The following is an 18,841-nucleotide window of genomic DNA, read 5'->3' as shown; positions in this document are numbered from 1 at the left end:
TACATGAAAAACATGATACGCATAATACTGATAAAATAGGAATGCCTCCCATGCCATTGTAACTATCCATTAAGGTCTGCAGGAGAGGCCCATCTTTTGTGCTTCCACCTCTAACTGAAGTTCAGGGAGCAGGAGCCTTCTCTGCAGCAGCACCTCATCTCCAGAATGACTACCTCTCAGAGGCGGGTCTGGTACTGACATTGGTTCCTTTTCATTGGTAAGAGAAGATGCACCCCTTCCCCCATACTTTTAGGAGGAGTGAGAACTGTAAGGAGCCACAGCAGTTTGTTGCCTGCTCATGATCTTGTGTATTTTAAGGAAATTTTAGAATGTTTCACTTATGTGTGTATGGTTATTTTATTGATGTTTTGTTATCTTTCCCTGAGACCCATTGATGAAGAACAGACTAGAAATAACAAATAAATAGTAAGGAAAAGGAAATTGCGACTCTCCTAAAATTTCAATTACTTGACATTACCTATCAGAAGTACCTGATGAATAAAAAGTTGTTATCTTCTCTTTTCCAATGCAGTGCTATTATGACTGGTTCATACAACAACTTCTTTAGGATGTTTGATCGAAACACACGGCGAGATATTACATTAGAGGCTTCAAGAGAAAGTAGCAAACCTCGTGCTATCTTAAAGCCCCGGAAAGTGTGCACAGGTGGCAAGAGAAAGAAGGATGAAATAAGTGTTGACAGTCTGGACTTCAATAAGAAGATCCTTCATACAGCATGGCACCCTGCAGAGAACATCATTGCTGTAGCTGCCACCAATAACTTGTATATATTCCAGGACAAAATTAATTAAAGACGGCTTATTTGAGGACAAAGTTGTCGTCTTGCATAGTTAAGCTCAGTTGTTTATCTGTCAGAGAGATGGCCTTGTTGTCCTCCCAGTAAAGAACATTGATGCACTTATTTCCCTTTATAGGTAAAGGAGAGAAGCTGGCCTGGACTTGAGTTCATGGTGTATTTCTGCCTTCAGTGAGGGAGAACGTGGAATTGAATTTTTTGTAAAAGAAAAAAGCCCACTAGAAGCAGAATTGATGGACAATACTCAATAAAGGCCAATATTCAAAACAAATGTATTTATTTAAGTCTGAGCCTTCCTTTCCAGTTGATAGACCAAAAATCTAACACCCAAGAAACAAATTGTCATAAAAATGTAATTTCTATCTCACGTGCTCTTTATCTGCTGTAATATTTGGGCCTTTCAAAACATATATTTGTGCTTTATGCCTGTAAACATTCTTTCTCTGGCCTTCATCTAAGCTTCTTTGAGCATATAGGTAAGTCTAGAGTTGGGTGTGTAGACAGGTTTTTCATGTATATTTACTCACCAACTGTATCTATAACCACACCTTCCGGTGTAAACCACTTAATAAAAATAACAAACTATAAAAAGTGTTTTTAAATCTGAAAGTATGTATTCAGTCTTTTTTATTGCATGTATTGAGATTGTGCAAAATAACTGACGGAAAGATTTGAAAATAGTTTGTCCCAAAAAATATTAGGTTGTATCCAATGCTAGTCCTTCTCCGAACAGGCCCATTGAAATTAAGACACGTGACAAACTTAGGCTCATTAATCTCAATGGCTCTACTCTGAGTAGAACTTAATTGAATACTATCCATTTTTGACAGTATAATCAGTTTAAAGCAGCATCTACTGCTTCAAACACTAAACTGAATTTTTTTCTCCAGTTGTCATCACCTTAGCTTGTATTAGTTTTTTGTGTAAGAAAAGGGGGGGCATCATATGGTGCGCAGAAAAGACAAAGTGTAAAATACTTGTTTAAAGTTTATATACAGCCTTAAAGGAGCAAGATGGTCTTTTACATCAAAACCTTCAACAAATCACTGCTCTGGTTTAACAGTAAACATGCCTCAACATGTGAGAAGCATACCTTAAGGTGCATTACTACTACTACTTTTTTTAACCTTTAGTCCTTTTTGTTCCGTAGAGTACACTTAAAAAAAATATTACAACTGGGCATAAGCATATGCATACAAAACTTTCCACTGCAGTTTAAATGTCTATGTTTTTAAACTTGATTATGCCAAACGGGAGCACAACTGAAACATGTTATAACTCTTACTCCAGGTCTGTATGTAACACCAGGAGATCAAGCTGTCTTGAGGCTGAATACTGATGTGAAAATATATTTGTAGAATACTGAGTTTCCACTAGCAATAGGGGGCTGCAGAAAAGTTATGGGGTCTCTCTCGCTCCTAGAAAATACATGATGAACTCCCAGTATTTCACTGTAAGCTTCTGTGGGAGAAAACTTGTACACACAAAGAGAGTGGGCACACTTTTAATAGCATCAAGTATCTTAAGTACTAGCGCAAGTACTATCACTTGCTCCAGACTTCCTACTAAACGTGCCTATGATATCCTCCTTAAAATTCAGGCCCTTTAAGCTTCCAGGATGAAATACTTGTGTGTGGTTTACACTCGAATTTTAAAGAAATGAAGGTTTAATATGATTGCTAGAGTCCGATATGAATATGCAAGAGCAGCATGTCTCTGTTCCTACCCTATCAATTAACGTCCATAGAGTGCCACTCTTGTTTGCGATACAATAATAAATACTAATTTGGGGTTTCTAAAGATAAAGATTAAAAATCGTATACTGTATATCAGTTGTGACACTATTTGCAAATCTTGAAATGTGGAACGGTTAGGTCATTTAACCATTAGATTGACTTTGTTCCTTAAAATACATGAGGTAAATACAATGGGATTGTACATAATTGTTCAATTATTTTGACCAAAAAGTTTAATAAATTTTAAATGTTTACCTGCACTTGCTCTGTGTACTTTGAAACTTTTTCAATGTACTCTTTCCCCCTAAAATTGCATCTGAATTGTTCAAAGCACTGTCTTTCGGTATGTTTAATGTTATTTTCACTGTACAAAGTAATCACCAGTGGCTGCTACATGGGAGTAGCTTACACCCCGAGACAGATGGATACCAGCCACACTGCTTTGCATAGATGTGACACGTCTACTCCTTTCTATAGCATTCTTTGGGCTTTGGGCCCATTTAGGTGTATGCTGAAAGATGCTATGATTCCATATTTCAATTTTTTATAAATGTTTTCAATGCTTTTAATGCTAGACTGCATGTCCTCTTTTTACTCCCCTACTAAATTGTAGCAGTGAATTGTTTTGCAAAGCTGTTAGTTAAAATTGCTGAGAAACATGAAATGTTTGAATAAGCTTGCTGTGACTAAATCAAAAGGTCTCTTGGTATAAGGGATAGCTTTGAATTGTGCATTTAATGTAAATGGGTTGGATCCTAAGTTTTTTCCTCAGTAAATGAAAGGGATTCTTTCATTCGCAGAACAGAAACTTGAGAATCCAAGTCACTGTGTTATCCAGCCTGAGCAAGGTATTTAATACCAATATTGAAATCTTGAAATTGGAATTAGACTCCCATTTTCCTGGATCCAATCATACAATCAGTCTTGCATGTATATGGATTGCTACGTATTATTAAAATGTGTGCTTATGTTTTTACAGCACCTTGAAAAGTACTGTTGATTCACAATGAAGATAGTCGTGTGCAGCGTTTTCATCTTTTGTGTAACATTCTCCCATTTGAATGATAAAGCAGTTGTGATGAGATGTAGGAACATTTAGCTTTCCCAGTAGAATCAACTTAGTAATACAGTGGTGCCCCGCTAGACGAAAATAATTCGTCCCGCGAAAATTTTCGTCTAGCGGGGTTTTCGTCTTGCGGAGCGGCAATGGGAGCCGCGCTCCGCAAAACGAAAAAAAAAAAAGACGAAATTTTTTCGTCTTGCGAGGCAGCCCCATAGACTTTTTCGTCTAGCGGGGCAGCCTCCCGCTAGACGAATGCTTTCGTCTAGCGAGTTTTTCGTCTAGCGAAGCATTCGTCTAGCGGGGTACCACTGTACTGCATTCAACTTTTTGACTCTTAATTTTTAGGTCTGTGAGAGCTTTAATGCATAGGCAATGCTGTACTATTTGACTTTGAATTATGGTATAATTTCAGAGAATATAAACTCAGGCATATTGTGAGGGCTTCCCCACCCCCTTTTGAGACATCTGGATAATCCCATTCAGATGATACCATGAATATGCAGATGCTGGCTGGCTGGCTTATGAAGAGTCATGTAGGTTGCAGGCAGCTGTGGATCCCAATTTGAACTGGACCAGGAAGGAGCCTGAACTTTGGCTTCCAATTTATGACCACAGCTGGCTGCATTCAGGGTGAGAGGCCTGCTGACAGTCGGGCACACATTCCTTTCAAATTGGCTTTGTTTCGGCATCTACCATTTTGGGTTTGGGAAGTGATGATGGGTCACTGGAAAACGGGGGTAATTTGATCTCAAGGGCCCTGGCTAATGCTGTTTCGCAGAAGTGTGCTTGTTCACTTGCTTTTGTTTTGATAGGTGCTTGGAGGGTACTGGTGCTCATTTGTGACCGCAGTTTGGTGTTTCTGGGCCAATCACAGGGTGTTGCAAGCTGCTCATGGAATCCAGTTTGGGCTTGAAGAAAGTGCATGAGTGCAGTCGGCATGGTATACAATGAAAGTGCATTTTGCCAGCATTGCCAACCCTGTGCTGGGGCAGCACTCTCATATTTCGGTCATTTGCCTGGGTGGAAACTATTTTGCAGTTGCTGAAGGTCAGTGTTCAAGCCCATTTGGAATTCTGGGTCCTGTAACAGTGGTGGCCCAGGGCCTTGATTGTGTGGGCTGAAACTCCCCCAAGGTGGGTTTGTCAGGATTATGGTGACCCCCAGCTACCTTAATCGGGCATGTCAGAAGATAAAAAGGGAAGCCTGGCAAGCCCTGGTTGCAGTCCTGCATGGTACTATTCACCAGTATGTTAAGATGGAACTTGGTGGCTGAATGGGCTCACCTATCCAATATGAGTAACAATTTCTTCCTAAGTGATCTACAGTGGCTCTGGGCAACGTAATTTGCTGCAGGTGGGAGAAGAGGGACTAAGCAGAGGCTTGTCCTTTTCTGTGGCAGGTACGTGTAGGACTTATACAAATTAGAGTTTGGCGAGTACTCTTGGTGAAAAACAATTTGCCTTCTGTGGCCTGTAAACTCAGTATGGTTCCATTTGGGGTGGGTCTGGAAGACTTTTCTTACTGGAACTGACAGAAAAGGGGGCTTAAAACCCACCCCCTTTCATGCGAGGCACAGTTGGCCTCGCCTGATCAGTTAGCAATTTGGTTCCTCCACAGGTATGCTGCAGAAATTTGGCATAAGATCATGGCCCCAACTTCACACATGCCAAACTTTTTTCACACAAAAGAATAGGGTTCTTGGTTTCCCTAGACTTCTGACATGTTGACACACAAGGCTTGTAAAAGATGTTCTGTGGGTTAATATAATTCAATATACGGCTTGCTCGTTTTTAAATGCTAGAGTTCTGAGAACTTGTTTCTATAGAAAGGCATTTGTTCCACACGGTTCCCAAATTCTATTCTTCAAAGAATATTCTGTCTTTAGATAGCAGTGCCTACTGTAACTTCCACAGCAGGGATGGGGAGCTTTTCTCTGGGCCACATGCCAATGTTAAGGGATGAAGCCTGTGGCAATATTGCACTCTTTCTCTGCTGCTCTGCTAGCAAGTCAGACTTTGGATTTTATTTTTGAAACGTTTGACAACTGAACATCCTTAGCAGCACCTCTTCCTCATTTCACGCATCTTGACTACTGATAACACATAATTCAAAAGCAGTGAAATATTTACTTGCTTTATTGTTTTTGTATAGTAGCAATAAACTTGTAATATACATTCAGTGGAGTATTTCACAGCTTTTCGACTTTGTGGGTTGCCAGAGGATGAAGTTCCAGATGTTTTCCATTCATGATGTGAAAGCCAAAACAGTACTATTCTAGCACGATAGTTGCACAAACTCCCACTAAATAAATGAGATTCGTATGCAGTACATACACGGGTTAACTGCACAACGGCAACAGGCAGCTTCAATCAAGAATCTTTTTTTACTGCCTATCTCCTTTTGCTAAATCAAAACAAAGCTACCACTTCATTTTATGTACAATGTCCAGTTTAAAAAGATGGTGTTTCTTCTTTAAATGTGCCTTATCTACTCAAATTTGCAAAACAGTAAAGTAATGGCCTTTAATGATTTTACTAAAGCCCAGAAATACACAGCATTGTCCCCATACCTTGTATTAATTCCACCCCTGATTTTTTTATTTGCAAATTGTGGGGGCAGGCAATAAATAATGCAATAATTAAAACAAACCATTGCCAGCTGATATTAGTAAGAATATTCCATTCATCCTGATTCAAATGTATAAATTAAAATAAGTCCAAATGGGTAACTGAACAAAATTGATGGATGTACTGAAAGCCATGCATTAGACACAGAAAGACAACAGTCCTTGCAAGCAGGAAAGATTCCATCAGTTAGAATACCCACCTATTAATAGTAAAATGGCTTAGAGTCCTCTTTCCATATGAAGCAATTTGGTGACTGGCAAAACAAAGGCACACCAATGGCTCACCTCATTCATTTAATCAAGATATTTTGACTACTTACACAAGAGAATGACACCCAACTGGGAGAAGTTGTCAATGCTGCAGAAGACTGGAGAAATGGGCCCAAACAAACAAAATTAATTTCAATAAGGACAAATGTAAGAATCGCCAGCTGCACAAATATAGGATGGGGAATATCTGGCTTGCCATGGTGCATGTGAAAAGGATCTAGGGATATTGGTAAACCCTAAGCTTAACAGTGATGCAGCAAGAAAATAGGCTAATGCTATTCTAGGTTGTATCAACAGAGTATTGGAAATTATACTTTTCTTTGGAAGTGCTTGACTACCAAAATGCCTTGGTCGATCGTTGTAAATATTGTAGTACTCTAACTCATAAGGAGTTCCTGCAAAAACAACATTCCTTGCTGATTTTCAATAAGGCTGCAATGATATTCAAAACTTATTTAACTGGTAAAATCACAAACAACTGGAGTTTTGCATTAAAAACCATTGTTGAACTTGCAAAGATTCAAGATGGGCAAAAGAAGCGTAAGTTGCAAATGTTTAGCACATGTTCATCCTGGTGCAAAACTTGATTTCAAATGGGCCTAGTGATAGCTTGCACTAAAGCACATGTGCCTGTAAAAAGTTCATTAATGGGTAATTCTCAAGAAAATTGTTAAGACCAGATACCTCTGAGTATAAGACATAAGGAAAAGCAAGGCTCTGGGCTCAGTGGGTCAGCCATTCTTAAATTTTGACTGGTTAGATAGCTTATCTCAACAAGGGCAATCATTGGATATATAAACTCTGCTGCAGGCTTATTTACCCCACTCTGTTGCATATAAATTTTCCTTTTTAAAACATAATGGAAAGATCCCATACTAAAACACACAAACCTGTATTTAGGATTTAGAGAGGTATCAAAGAAAATCACTAAACTGCTTCACAGACTCCAGTCTTCAGAAATGTAAGGCCATAATACTCTTGACCAAATACTCTGCTATGCAAAGTGAAACAAGACAAACCGTTTAATCCCTTGCTACATAATTTTCAATAGACATTTTGTTCACACACACAGTTCATTCAAAGACCTCTGTCAAAAATTTGCTTTGATGACTTGAGGTTAGTTTGCAAAGGAGTCGTTTGGTGTTGGTTTTCAATCTTTCCCTCTACAATTAGAAAAAGCCCCAAGAGCACACAACATTTATGGACCGAAACATACATAGCTGTGCCACTTCTGCACACAGGAGTTCCTTTTCATTCACCATTTTGCATGTCTGGATTAATGTAGTCATGGTTTTTGTAGAAGATGAAGATTTGTTCCCATCTTATAACGAACTGCTGCTGTAAGCTGTAGTTGTCAACCGTCTTCCGATATAAATCCTGAGATCAACAAAAAGACAGCCAGTAACGGCTCTGCTTAGTTTTGAAAGTGAGTCAGAAGGTAGGGAACCCCCTTTTCCTCTTGCTTTGACTACTCACTATGCTATAAAATTAGTGGGAATCTGGTAGGTAAATATACCTGATACCAGATAGGATCCAGGCTTCTAAGCAGGAAGAATTGGCTGGGATAGGTTAACCCAGGGGTAAAAGGTCCAGTCGCAGACGACTCTGGGGTTGCGGCGCTCATCTCGCTTTATTGGCCGAGGGAGCCGGCGTACAGCCTCCGGGTCATGTGGCCAGCATGACTAAGCCACTTCTGGCGAACCAGACCAGCGCACGGAAATGCCGTTTACCTTCCCGCAGGAGTGGTACCTATTTATCTACTTGCAGAACCCCCTCCTGCCCACCCAGAATCCTGAAACGCCCACTAGTGGGCAGTAGGGACCAGATTGACAACCCCTGGGTTAACCGAAGTAAGAAAAGCTTCCCATTCTAACACACCAGGAGGGTTAGAGGGGCCTGCTGAACCCTGTGGGATATGGGGCTGCAAGCACATTTTCCTCACACACTTACTGATGGTGGGAGCCTTATTATTTTTCTAGGAAGCCTTTTGTAAGCTTGGAAAATTTGGCTCCATCTGGGTCACGTCCATGTGAGCAAGTAATAGTTGTGAGCTTACTTGCATGGCTAAAATAGCCTCCACTGGACATCTGTTTCCAATGGATTGCATCCAGTGATGCTATGCCTACTCGTATAGCAGATTTCTGCTTATAGAACAGAACCTCCTCTTGTTGGCCTCCCTTCCACCCAGCACCCTCAAAATCTGCTCCAGGGTGTTGTTGGAGTGCAGGGAGAAAATGGGGAAGTTTTGATGCATGAGTGGAACTCCAGATGCACAGCGCTGGACATCACTCAATACCTTGCAGACATCTCTATGCCACTCGCATTAGATGACAAAATGCGAAATACCAAGGCACTGAAAAAACAAACTTGGGGTGTGTGTGGTAGAATCTGGTCCACTTCAAGGATCAGAGGCAAAGCTATGACAAAGTCAGATTTCATGTTTTATAGCTGTGATAAAATGTCATGGTGGTTGCCACCTGTCATGTTCTCCAGTCTAAGACTCCTCGAAGCCAAGAAGCCAATCTGGGATGAAGGAAATGTCATTCCATTGCTGCCATTCACTCGGCAGCAATTACATTTCTGCACATTCTAATATCTGAAGACTGATTATCACCCTATATCTTTATAGCACAGAACTGTCTTCGCTGCTGCTTCTTTTTGCTGTCATCCCTTTTAAAAAAGAAGAGATTTTTACCCCATTTTGTTTTATAAATACCAGTGTCCACCTATTAAACCTCAAATATCACCCCAAAGGCTTTTTGAACGATTCCCTGAATGCAGATTCAGTCCATTTAACCATATTTGATCGTGATGGGTAAGTTACATTTTGATGGAATTTTCACCGCAAGTTATCTTGTAGATCAGGAATGGGGAGCCTGTCTTTCAAATGCTGGACTACAAAAGACCCATCCAGCATGGTCAGTGATGGGATTTGTAGTCCAGCAAAATCAGGTTCCCAATCCCTGCCATGGATCCAAAACATTTGGAAGTGGGCCAAAGCGTAGTGAGCCTAGTTTTTCCACTATAAAGCCATCTCTGCGCCTTTAAAAATAAATAAATGAGCACTGTATTTCTGTGTTACTCTCTTTTCGTGTAAATTAGTCAACTCAGGAGTTTGTTATGTTTCTGGGAGAAGCACACTAGACTTCTGGCCCCCTACAATCCGCACACTGAATTGATTGGAGGACTCCTTACCCTAATCCAATGGCAAGCAGATGAGAAAGCAACAGAGATGGCAGAAAAACCTTCAAAAATTCCGCAGAGAAGATGCCTCCTTTCTTCATCACGCTCGTGTTTCTCATGCTGAGGGTAGCGGTGCGCTTGGGGTGTTTAAACAGAAACTCCCTAGTTTGTGACGAGAAAAGAAGGGAAAGAATCCAATCTGTAAATGTCTGTCACCATATTCTGTACATACCAGCCGGAATCAAGGCATCTTCTGTCACGCTTACTTTGGTGGAATGTTTTCAGGCCTGCTGGACCAGTCCCACATCCAGTCAGAATTTTTCTTCAAAAGCTGTTCAACTTCTTTCCTTCTTTCCTGAAAATCTTCCTCAGACTAAAAGGAGGAGAGATATAATCAGTTGGTTTGGATGCTATTTCTAAAGGTGTGTGGGGGGGGGGAGAGAGAGAAAGAGATACACCTATTCAGCTTCTTTGGTCATTTCCACAGGTTCCCCATCCCCGCACCAGACCATTCGATGGCTTGGAAAAGGCTCTCGGCCATCTGGCAATCTTCACAAAAGGCTCGGCTTTACCTGAGAGCTATTCTTTTCTCCGCTGCCACGGCTCTCGACTTCAGAAGCTCTGTGAATGTCCTGAGGCGTCTGGGATCGAGGAGGACTTGGTAAAGAGAAGTTACAGGGCGTTAACCCACACAGAACAAGGTTTCTAGATTTCGTTGCTTTAGCTGCTGGACCAAGGCAGTTCAGATTCAGATCCCACAACTCAGCCACTAAGCTCGCCGGGTGACTTGGAGGCAGCCACCATCTCTCAGCCTAACCAACTTCACAGGGTTGTTGTGAGGACAAAACATGTGGGTGGGTGTGCCTTTGTGGAGAACCATGCCTTCTGAGCTACTTGGAATATTAAAATGGAGGAAATAAATGCTCTCAAGATAAGCATAGAAGAGGAATGCTGAAGTTCTGGGAGTACATAGCCTCCAACATTCCTCATTTCTCACTCCCCGCCAACTGTGACCCTCCTTGAGCCCCCATTTTGTGTGTCTCCACCCCCGCAAAGCATTTCCTATCAGACAATGGACAAGTGTCACAATCACTACATCAACAGTACCCTAATCGCTTGTTTTCCATTTGGGGGCTAACAAAACACGGGCCACAGTAGTAGCATACATAAATAACCTTTTTTGACACCTGGGAATTTCAGTCTGAATTATCACCAACAGAAAGGACTCTGGGTTTTTTTTAGAAAAGTACTTTTTTCAATTCATTATGGATCATTTCCCAATAGTCTTTTATTCTTATACAAGTCCGTAAATAGAGACATTCTAGGATCAAATCAGAAGCTGGGACGGCTTTCATAATTCCGAGACTATCCCTGGAAAATGGGGACAATTGGAAGTTATGGGAGTGGCCTCAGCTCTTATCCAGAGACACTGATTGCATCAGGGCCACTTGTATCATCTCACAGATCTGCCAGCCTCTTAAGACAAATAAATAGGAGGGCACATCCTTTGAAAAGAGCAAGTGCTCTCTCTTTTGTTGTACCTGTCACAATGGGAGCTCTCTCGTGAGCTGCTTCTTCCAGACTCATGCTGGGCATCTAGAAGGATTTTCTCCATGTCACCATTGTGAATAGAAATCGAGGCTGGGCCTTGCTCCTGGCTTGTTGGCTGGGCGCCATGACCATTCCCGTTGCTAGAAAAGTGCAGCTCCACCCAGGAACCTGCTCGGCATATGTTAAGAAAAGGGGGGGAAAACCACACAATTGCATATTAGGAAGCCTTCAAGCACTTTCGTTTGCCGGCATTCTGTCCCAAGCCTGTCTTAATGGCCTCCTCCTTGCATTCCAGGAAATGAGCAGAGTATTGCCTGTTAATAATAAATCTCTGCTCTAATAGGATCCTGCAACGATGAAGCCCTTTCAGTCACCATCAGGAGTTAGGTCTTCGCCCTATGCTGTCTCAACACCAGCACCACACTTGATGGTCCTTTCATAGATCACCTAGTTCCTACAACAGAAGACCCTGCTGTGTATGAAATCTGCAAAAAAGCAAGTGCAGATTAGGGACGTCAGACGAACCAGTCAGAAATTGGCTATCAAATACTCTGACTTATCTTGATTTACTTTGTTTCCTGGAGGGGTTAGAAGAGGACCTCCAAGAGGCAAAATGATCCACCTCAGGCACAAAGTGTGAGTAGGATGCTTAGTAGCAGAAAATGCATTCAGTATTCCAAACATGGTAGTGATATTTGGCTTGGAATCTGGATTAACAACCTTTCTCTGTTTTCCTTTTTCCTTTTTAAGCATTGCAAGTCCTGGGCTTGCTTTATACATTAATGGGTTGTCTTTCCATCAGCCACAGTGCCAGGAAAAGCACAATTTTAATTCAGCTAGATATTGACAAATGTAAGGCTCCACATGCACACATTATATTCTACATTCAGTGCACACAAGGATATTGGGGGAGGGGGTTCCCTCTACCTAGCTGGCACACAATATGAACCTATTACATATTTCATGGCCCTGAAAAGCACTTTCCCACAAACTGACTTCATTCCAAAAATAAAAGCTGAATTGATTCTGCATTACCCACCAGAGCGTCCATTTGAAAATGGATGAAGGCGGCTGCCCAAAGACGTTGTGGGCATATACCAAGACCGCAATCACCACTTCCTTCTTCACCTGAGGCATATGCAGGGCAGAAAGGGCATAGCTAATCTAACCAAGGGGAGGGTTTTCAAGTCCATAGGACGTAACCACACCCACTCTTGTAGAGGACAGGATGTAGAATCAATCTAGATGAAAAGCAGACTGTTCAAGACAAGCATTCATGGTTTTTTTAATTGAGGAAAACTACTTCTTTGCACCACAAATGAAATGAGGGTGTCCGTAGCTCAAGAATGGTATGTGAGAAATTGCCACTTTTTTCCTGTGGAAGAAACAGCATCTGAATACTGCATGTCTCCAATCACTACCACAAATGCTGGTTTTTAAAATTAAATGTGGATATGGGGGCTGAGACTATACAGCATTTTGAATCTTCCCATTCAGATCCAGTAAGTCTTTATTATGCACAATCAAAGGAATCGATTTTAGGTGCAGCATCTTACAAATCAGTTCATTGTCCTTGTCTGTGGCCTGCCTATGGGGACTAAAAACCCCAGGATGCTTAGTAGCAGGAGAAGGAAGGAGGTAAAAAAAGGGGGGGGAACCAGCACAAGCAACATGTCAAACAACCGCAGGCATCCCTGTTGCCAGATTGAAGCTATAAATAGCCGACAGATTATATATTATACCACCTACTACATAATATCCCCTGAACAAACAAGTCCTTCTGGGTCACTTTGAAAAATAAACAGTTCCTAGGAATTGTGAAATACCCTCTTTCAAAACACAAGTTATAAAAGGCACCAACAGTTTTCAGTCACATGGCATAAACAGACAGCTGCCAGCCTGTGCTTATGCTGGCTATGTCTTGAAGCTTTCACAATCCTATCTATCCTGTGGTGGGAAGCTACACCAGCTGAATTTCTGCCACAGAAAGAGGTGAAGAGAAGCTAGCTAACAGAACTCTAAGAGAAGCACAAGGTGGCAGTCAGATTTGATATCGTCGTCGTCATTAATGTATTAATTGCCTTCTACGCAACAGTCCCAATAAAAACAACTTTAAAAAGTTAAACACACACGCACAAACAGTAAACATATTTAAAACAAAACTGGCACCATACAAAATAGACACAGCAAATATTCATTTCTCCAGCTTGGAAAGTGCAGGTAGTTGGTGCCAGCTGTAGTGCAACAGGAATGCTGTTTCACAGAAGAGGGGCAGCCACACTAAAAGTCTCCTATGAGTAACTATGGAGCAGACTTCTGAAAAATCTGGAACTCGCAGGAGACGTTCTTCCACAGATCGTGGGAAATAAGCTGAAGTAGAGTTTGGAAAAGACTACAAACTACAGCTTATTTTCTCCTTGTTTTGTATTTCAGAAAAATACAACTACAACCCAGCAAGAATTCTTCCAGTGTACCCTATACAGTACATTCAAAATACCAGGCAAGCAAATAAAATTTTAAAAAAGAAATCTAAAAGTATGGTTGATGGTGCAATGGGATGTTTCACATACTGTGCAAGTTTTACATTTATAGCTGCTAGTTTGATTTCACTTCCCTTAAGCTTTTTATTTTTTATTTTTTAGGAGGACAGAGAATATGCATCAGCTCTAGTCACTACAGCGTAGGTGTGGCAGACTGGAAGATTTTTGCTTCCTACATAATTATTTTTGCAGAGCTATATCTAGGGAGCTCATATACATTTTGTATATCGCAGTCCTCAGTACATTTAACTCTGCATGTTAACTGCACACACATGAAATCACATGCTTCGCAAGAATCAGGTGATGAGTAGCTAAAATCATTTCAGGCTCGGTAGAAAGTTGACAATAATAATAATAATAATAATTTATTTATACCCTGCCCATCTCTGGGCGGCTTCCAACAAAAGATTAAAATATAATAATTCATCAAATATTAAAAACTTCCCTAAACAGGGCAATAACAAGAACATAAATCAACACCAGCACATCCGCTTTGCAACGGACTTCACATTTAGCAATACACCCTGGTACTGTTATCATTACTTAATGATCCAATTACTGGTACGATCTACATCCCACTGAAGTCAATGGGGAAATTCCCTTTTCATGTTGCAAACTACCTTCAGGTTTCTCATTGTATGTTGGTAATAAAACCCTGCAGCTCCTTGAACAAGCGACGTATGTCAGTAATTTCCGACGGCCAATTATTTACAGCCACAAATGTTGCACAAAGTTCTGAGTAAAGGGCCTATGAGTCATGCAGGCAAAGGTGTCATGAGCACAGATGGGAGAGAGCAGGGATGACTCTCGCAACAATAAAAAGTGCCCTGGATCTGCCCGTTCTGCACTTCGAAGGCCTTGAGCTACACAGCCCTGTGTCTGAACAATACTTGCCCTCCTGGTTGGCACTTCAGCTTGCCAGGAGCATTACACGGTCGGTGCGAGGCGAAGGAGAAGCAGCAGCAGCACATTTCCAAATCTTAGAGAGAAGTCAAGTTATCGACAGCCCCACCAAACCGAGAGGGCCTTGGCCAGGAAACGGAGGCAAGCTTTCACCCTGGCATTTCACCTCCCAGCTTCTCCTAACCAGTGCCATTTCCCCCACGAATTTCAGAATCGCAACCACCGTTAGGGGAAGGGGGAGAAAAGAAAAACAAAGAAAGAGTGACTTGGGGAAATCTCTGGGGTTCAGAAACCAGGCGATCAGGAATCCCCAATACAGTATCTCTGCCTCTGATCAGCCAAGGGGAAGAAGGAGAGCCTCTTTCCTACCCCCACCCCCCACCCCACACCCCCCCCACACACACCCCAGCAAGACTTTTCCCAGTAGAGGCCTAATGGTAAAGGGGAACCTTAATGATCATACTGATTTCATTACAAGGAGGCCGATCCCTTACCCTGCAAGTTCTCCTCTTGCACCCCAAGCCCCTCGCTAGACGACATGGCTCCTGCCTGGGAAAGAAGCGCGTCTATTTTGGAGTCTCTCTCTCTCTCGGCTGCTCTCTTCCCGCTGACAGTAGCAGCTGCTGCCTGTTTCGGGAGCCAGCCGCGCACGCCCAGCTGATCGACCCCACGGAGAGATCCCGTCTGTTATTGTTATTGTTGCTGCTGCAGGTTCGAGGGATGGTGACGTCGAGGGAGAACGAGCGGCCCGGATTGGCTGGCAGGCCAGATTTTCGCCACGCCTCCTCCTCCTCCTCCTCCGGCTGGCGATGTTCGCAATCAGCTGGCTGCAAAAAGCGAACAGGGGAAGAAGCGCAAAGAGAGCAAGCGTGGAATCGGGAGGTATGTAAATAGGATATCAACCCTTGCAGTGATCGCAGTATTTTGCGAGGTTCCCCAGCAAGGCGGCTCAGCTGTGTCCCCCCCCCCCAACAGGCCTGCTATGCTTGCGCAATGGAATTGTTGTTATTATTATTATCGGGAGCACTTTAACACAGGATTTAAACCCACGAAGAGACCCTGCCCACCGGACCATCAACTGCATTGCACGCTCCGGATTGGCTGGAGTGGGTGGCGGAAGGTAACCGATTCCGTATTGGTCGCTGAGCGTGGCTGGGCTTCTCTCTGATTGGGTGAGGAGCGGGGTGGGGCGGGAACGATCCCGTCGCCACCCACCCTCCTAGTTAATCTTTAGATGAACGATTGTGACCTCCTGTTCCAGCATCGTCTCGTGCAGCCCTTAAACTCGTGCGCTTGCTAGGCAACTTGTTGACCTGTCCAGCTTGGTCGTCTGGGAACATTAACCCCTTGCTAGTTGCAAAGGCTCTTTCGCTTCCTGCGCTGTTATCTATCACTTTCCAGGTGCACCAAAAAAAAAAAAAAATGTGCTGTTAAGCTTTCGCAAGCAAAAGTCTCCTGAAAGCTCCTTTACTCCTGAAAGCTAGTGAGCCTATTTGATAATCTGCCTATTGCCTAAACTACGTCACTATTGTTTCCTAGGCCTAGGGTAGCTGTGTAGAGCAATAAAACTCTGAAATCTGGGAAGAACCTAGGAAGCTGTCTCAAACCTTGTCAGAGCATAAATCTACCCAATGCAGTATTATCTATGCTGCTTTCCAGAGTTTGAGACTGGGGACATTAGGGATTGAATCTGGACTTTTGCACACAAATGAGATGTTCTACCACAGAGCTTGGGCCCTTCCCCAGAGGTCAGTCAGCATACCAGCTGATACATGGCACATAGTGGCATTCCACCCACCTCTTGGAAATGCTTCTTCTCTGAAACCTTGGGTTGATTTTGCCTGCTTAAGAAAATGCTTCTGGTTTTCTGAGAAATATGCCCAAGAGCCAGAATGTTCCCAAGCATGGCATCTTCAAGGTTACACAGCTTCTGCTTCACCGGCCTCTCCCATCTGGGAGCAAGAGCATGGGGGGGGGGAGATGGGGGGAGCCATGTGGAAGTTCCACCAGATGGACAAAGTGCAGTTTACCATTTCCAAAAATAGGCTGAGCCAGCATGCAGGTATGTTTTCACCTCAACACAGATGAGAAAATCCATAATTGGGTTCACATAACTCCATACCCTCCAAGGTGTCTCCGATGAAAATAGAGACATCCTAAGGAAAAGCGGAACATTCCAAGATCAAATCAGAAACTTCTGTCAATCTGTGGCTGTCCCTGGAAAATAGGGACACTGATGCTTTGCCCCCACCCACTTTGACCTCACCCACCACTACTAGTATATGTTTCTCAACCACTTTCTCCTGAAGGAATGCAGTCCCCAACTGCCCAAAAGATTTTACACCTCTACTATGAGGTGAGACAGAGAGTCCAATAACTTTGCACAGGGATCAATGTGGGCATGGGTTTGTACCTGGCCTTTCCACTTCCAGATCCAGGAGTCTGTTGGCTGGACTACTTTGGCACCCACCTGTGTATCTCAACTAGCAGTGTATAACTTGAGAACAAAAAAGACACTGAGACAACTCAGGTGGTGTCCTGTGGTAAACTCTGCTCTGTTAATGTCATCCCTTCATCTTTATGCTAGTCAGTAGATACTGTACTGATAACTTTCACCCAAAGAGATTGCTCTCTGGAAGTTCAGCTGCCTGATCAGGGAGCTGTATAGAAACCCTGTTAGCTGGGGTGTTGGTGGTTTTCAGTTGGTCATTAGCACAGATGAGTGAGTCAGAGACTGTACTCTGTAACCTTGAAGGTTTTCACAATAGGCTTCACAACCAACAACAGAAGCAATAGGGAGGGAAGTTGGCCCATCTCTTCAAGAACTGTAAATAACTGGAGAGTAAAATAATCCATGCTTGTTCTGGGGAAAGCCTTCATGTGGTATCATGCTCCCTTGAGTCCAACAGCCATTCTGCAGGTTGCTCTGGAATTATTATTATTATTAATTTCATACTGCTTTATATTTGTAAGAGGAAAAAAAATCTCAGAGCAGTTTAAAACACCAAACAAAACAATCCAGAACAAAACATGACTGAAGAAAGTCAAATATAAAGTATACATTCAAAGCAACATAATTAACAGGAAACTAAAATATTATGTTAAAGGTTTCAGAATAATGCATTACAAAGGAGGTCAATTACAGAATGCACGTTAACACAGCAAAGTTAACAAAAAGAAATCTTAAAACATTTCAGAATTAAAAAAAACTTCTAAAGGAAGTCAAATATAAACTGCACATTTAAAACAATATAATTAATAATAAAAATAATAATAAAACTGCATAATTAATAGCCAAGTCAGTGTCAAAAGTGGGTAGAACAGCCCTGATGAAACATTCCATGGACCCATCTTATTTTGATGGTTGTATGTTGTTTTAAATTGTTTATATATTTTTAATGCTGTAACCTGCCATGGGATCTTGGGGTGAAGTGTGGGTTGTAAATAAATTATAATATTTATTAATTATATAATAATAATGCTTAGAACAGGAATGGGCACCCTGTGGCTCTCTAGATGGTGTTAGACTTCAGCTTTGATCACTATATATATATATGTATGTATTTTTAACAGCAGCAGCAATAGATAACTGTTGTAGCCCATCAATATTTAGAAAGCCCCACAGGCTTCCCATCACTGGTTTGAATAACCCCTAGTAACCCAAACAACCACAACAGCCTGACTCAGCGTAAGGCAAGCTTCCTTTGTTCCTACTTCTTGGGGAAAACGGCATCAGCATGAAATGAAATGCACTTCCCTAATGGCAGGTAATAAAATGTCTTCTAGGCTGACTCCAGTTAGCACGCCTCATTTGCGTGTGTGCTCTCTGGTTCAGGCCAATGAGGAGCACATGATTTCCCCCAAAGAATGCTGGGAATGGTAGTTTCCCCCCTCACAGAGCCACAATTCCAAACACCTTTAATATACCACAGTTCCCAAGATTCTTGGGGAGAAGTCATACATGCTTTAAATATGTGGTGTGGATCTGGGCCTTAGTTTACACTCTGGTATCTGCGCTTTAAAAGTGACCCAGCAAGTAGACTGCATTCCAGACGTACTAATCCTTATATCTGATTATCCATATTTCCCCCATCCAAAGCAGCTGGTCTCAGTGACTGGAAGACTCGGGTGTTGCAATACGTTTATCTGAAA

At 42.2% G+C, this 18,841-nt stretch overlaps 2 protein-coding genes across 4 annotated transcripts in view; one reads left to right on the top strand and one right to left on the bottom strand.

Moving 5' to 3' along the window:
* Nucleotides 1-2,813, top strand: part of PPP2R2D (protein phosphatase 2 regulatory subunit Bdelta) — a 34,663-nt gene extending 31,850 nt beyond the window's left edge. For 2 of the 3 annotated variants that reach the window (XM_033149371.1, XM_033149372.1), the window contains one exon: nt 533-2,813. In XM_033149371.1, coding sequence (XP_033005262.1) covers nt 533-812 — 280 coding nt within the window. In that variant the 3' untranslated portion in view covers nt 813-2,813. The remainder of the gene's footprint in view (nt 1-532) is intronic. The other variant, XM_033149373.1, reaches the window with a different exon arrangement.
* A 4,053-nt stretch (nt 2,814-6,866) lies between these two features.
* BNIP3 (BCL2 interacting protein 3) lies at nt 6,867-15,317 on the bottom strand. The gene is made up of 6 exons (XM_033149370.1): nt 15,184-15,317; nt 11,237-11,414; nt 10,268-10,352; nt 9,962-10,068; nt 9,708-9,857; nt 6,867-7,889 (listed from the first exon to the last, which is right to left on the bottom strand). The coding sequence occupies exons 1-6, from the start codon at nt 15,227-15,229 to the stop codon at nt 7,835-7,837; spliced, it is 621 nt and encodes a 206-aa protein (XP_033005261.1). The 5' UTR covers nt 15,230-15,317; the 3' UTR covers nt 6,867-7,834.
* Between the last annotated feature and the right edge of the window lie 3,524 nt (nt 15,318-18,841).

This window comes from Lacerta agilis, chromosome 5 (assembly GCF_009819535.1).
Source record: "Lacerta agilis isolate rLacAgi1 chromosome 5, rLacAgi1.pri, whole genome shotgun sequence".
NCBI classification, from domain to species: Eukaryota; Metazoa; Chordata; class Lepidosauria; order Squamata; family Lacertidae; genus Lacerta; species Lacerta agilis.
The sequence above is the reverse complement of the archived record's forward strand: the minus strand, read 5'-3'. Positions and strand labels throughout refer to the sequence as shown.

What these genes read in the sequence shown, in the direction of transcription:
- BNIP3 (XM_033149370.1), bottom strand. Translation starts at nt 15,229, where the DNA reads ATGTCGTCTAGCGAGGGGCTTGGGGTGCAAGAGGAGAACTTGCAGG. An exon ending in GAGAGCTCCCATTGTGACAG is followed by an intron (nt 10,353 to 11,236) that starts GTACAACAAAAG and finishes CTCTTTACCAAG; the next exon opens with TCCTCCTCGATCCCAGACGC. An exon ending in CTGCTTGCCATTGGATTAGG is followed by an intron (nt 7,890 to 9,707) that starts GTAAGGAGTCCT and finishes TGTTGATCTCAG; the next exon opens with GATTTATATCGGAAGACGGT.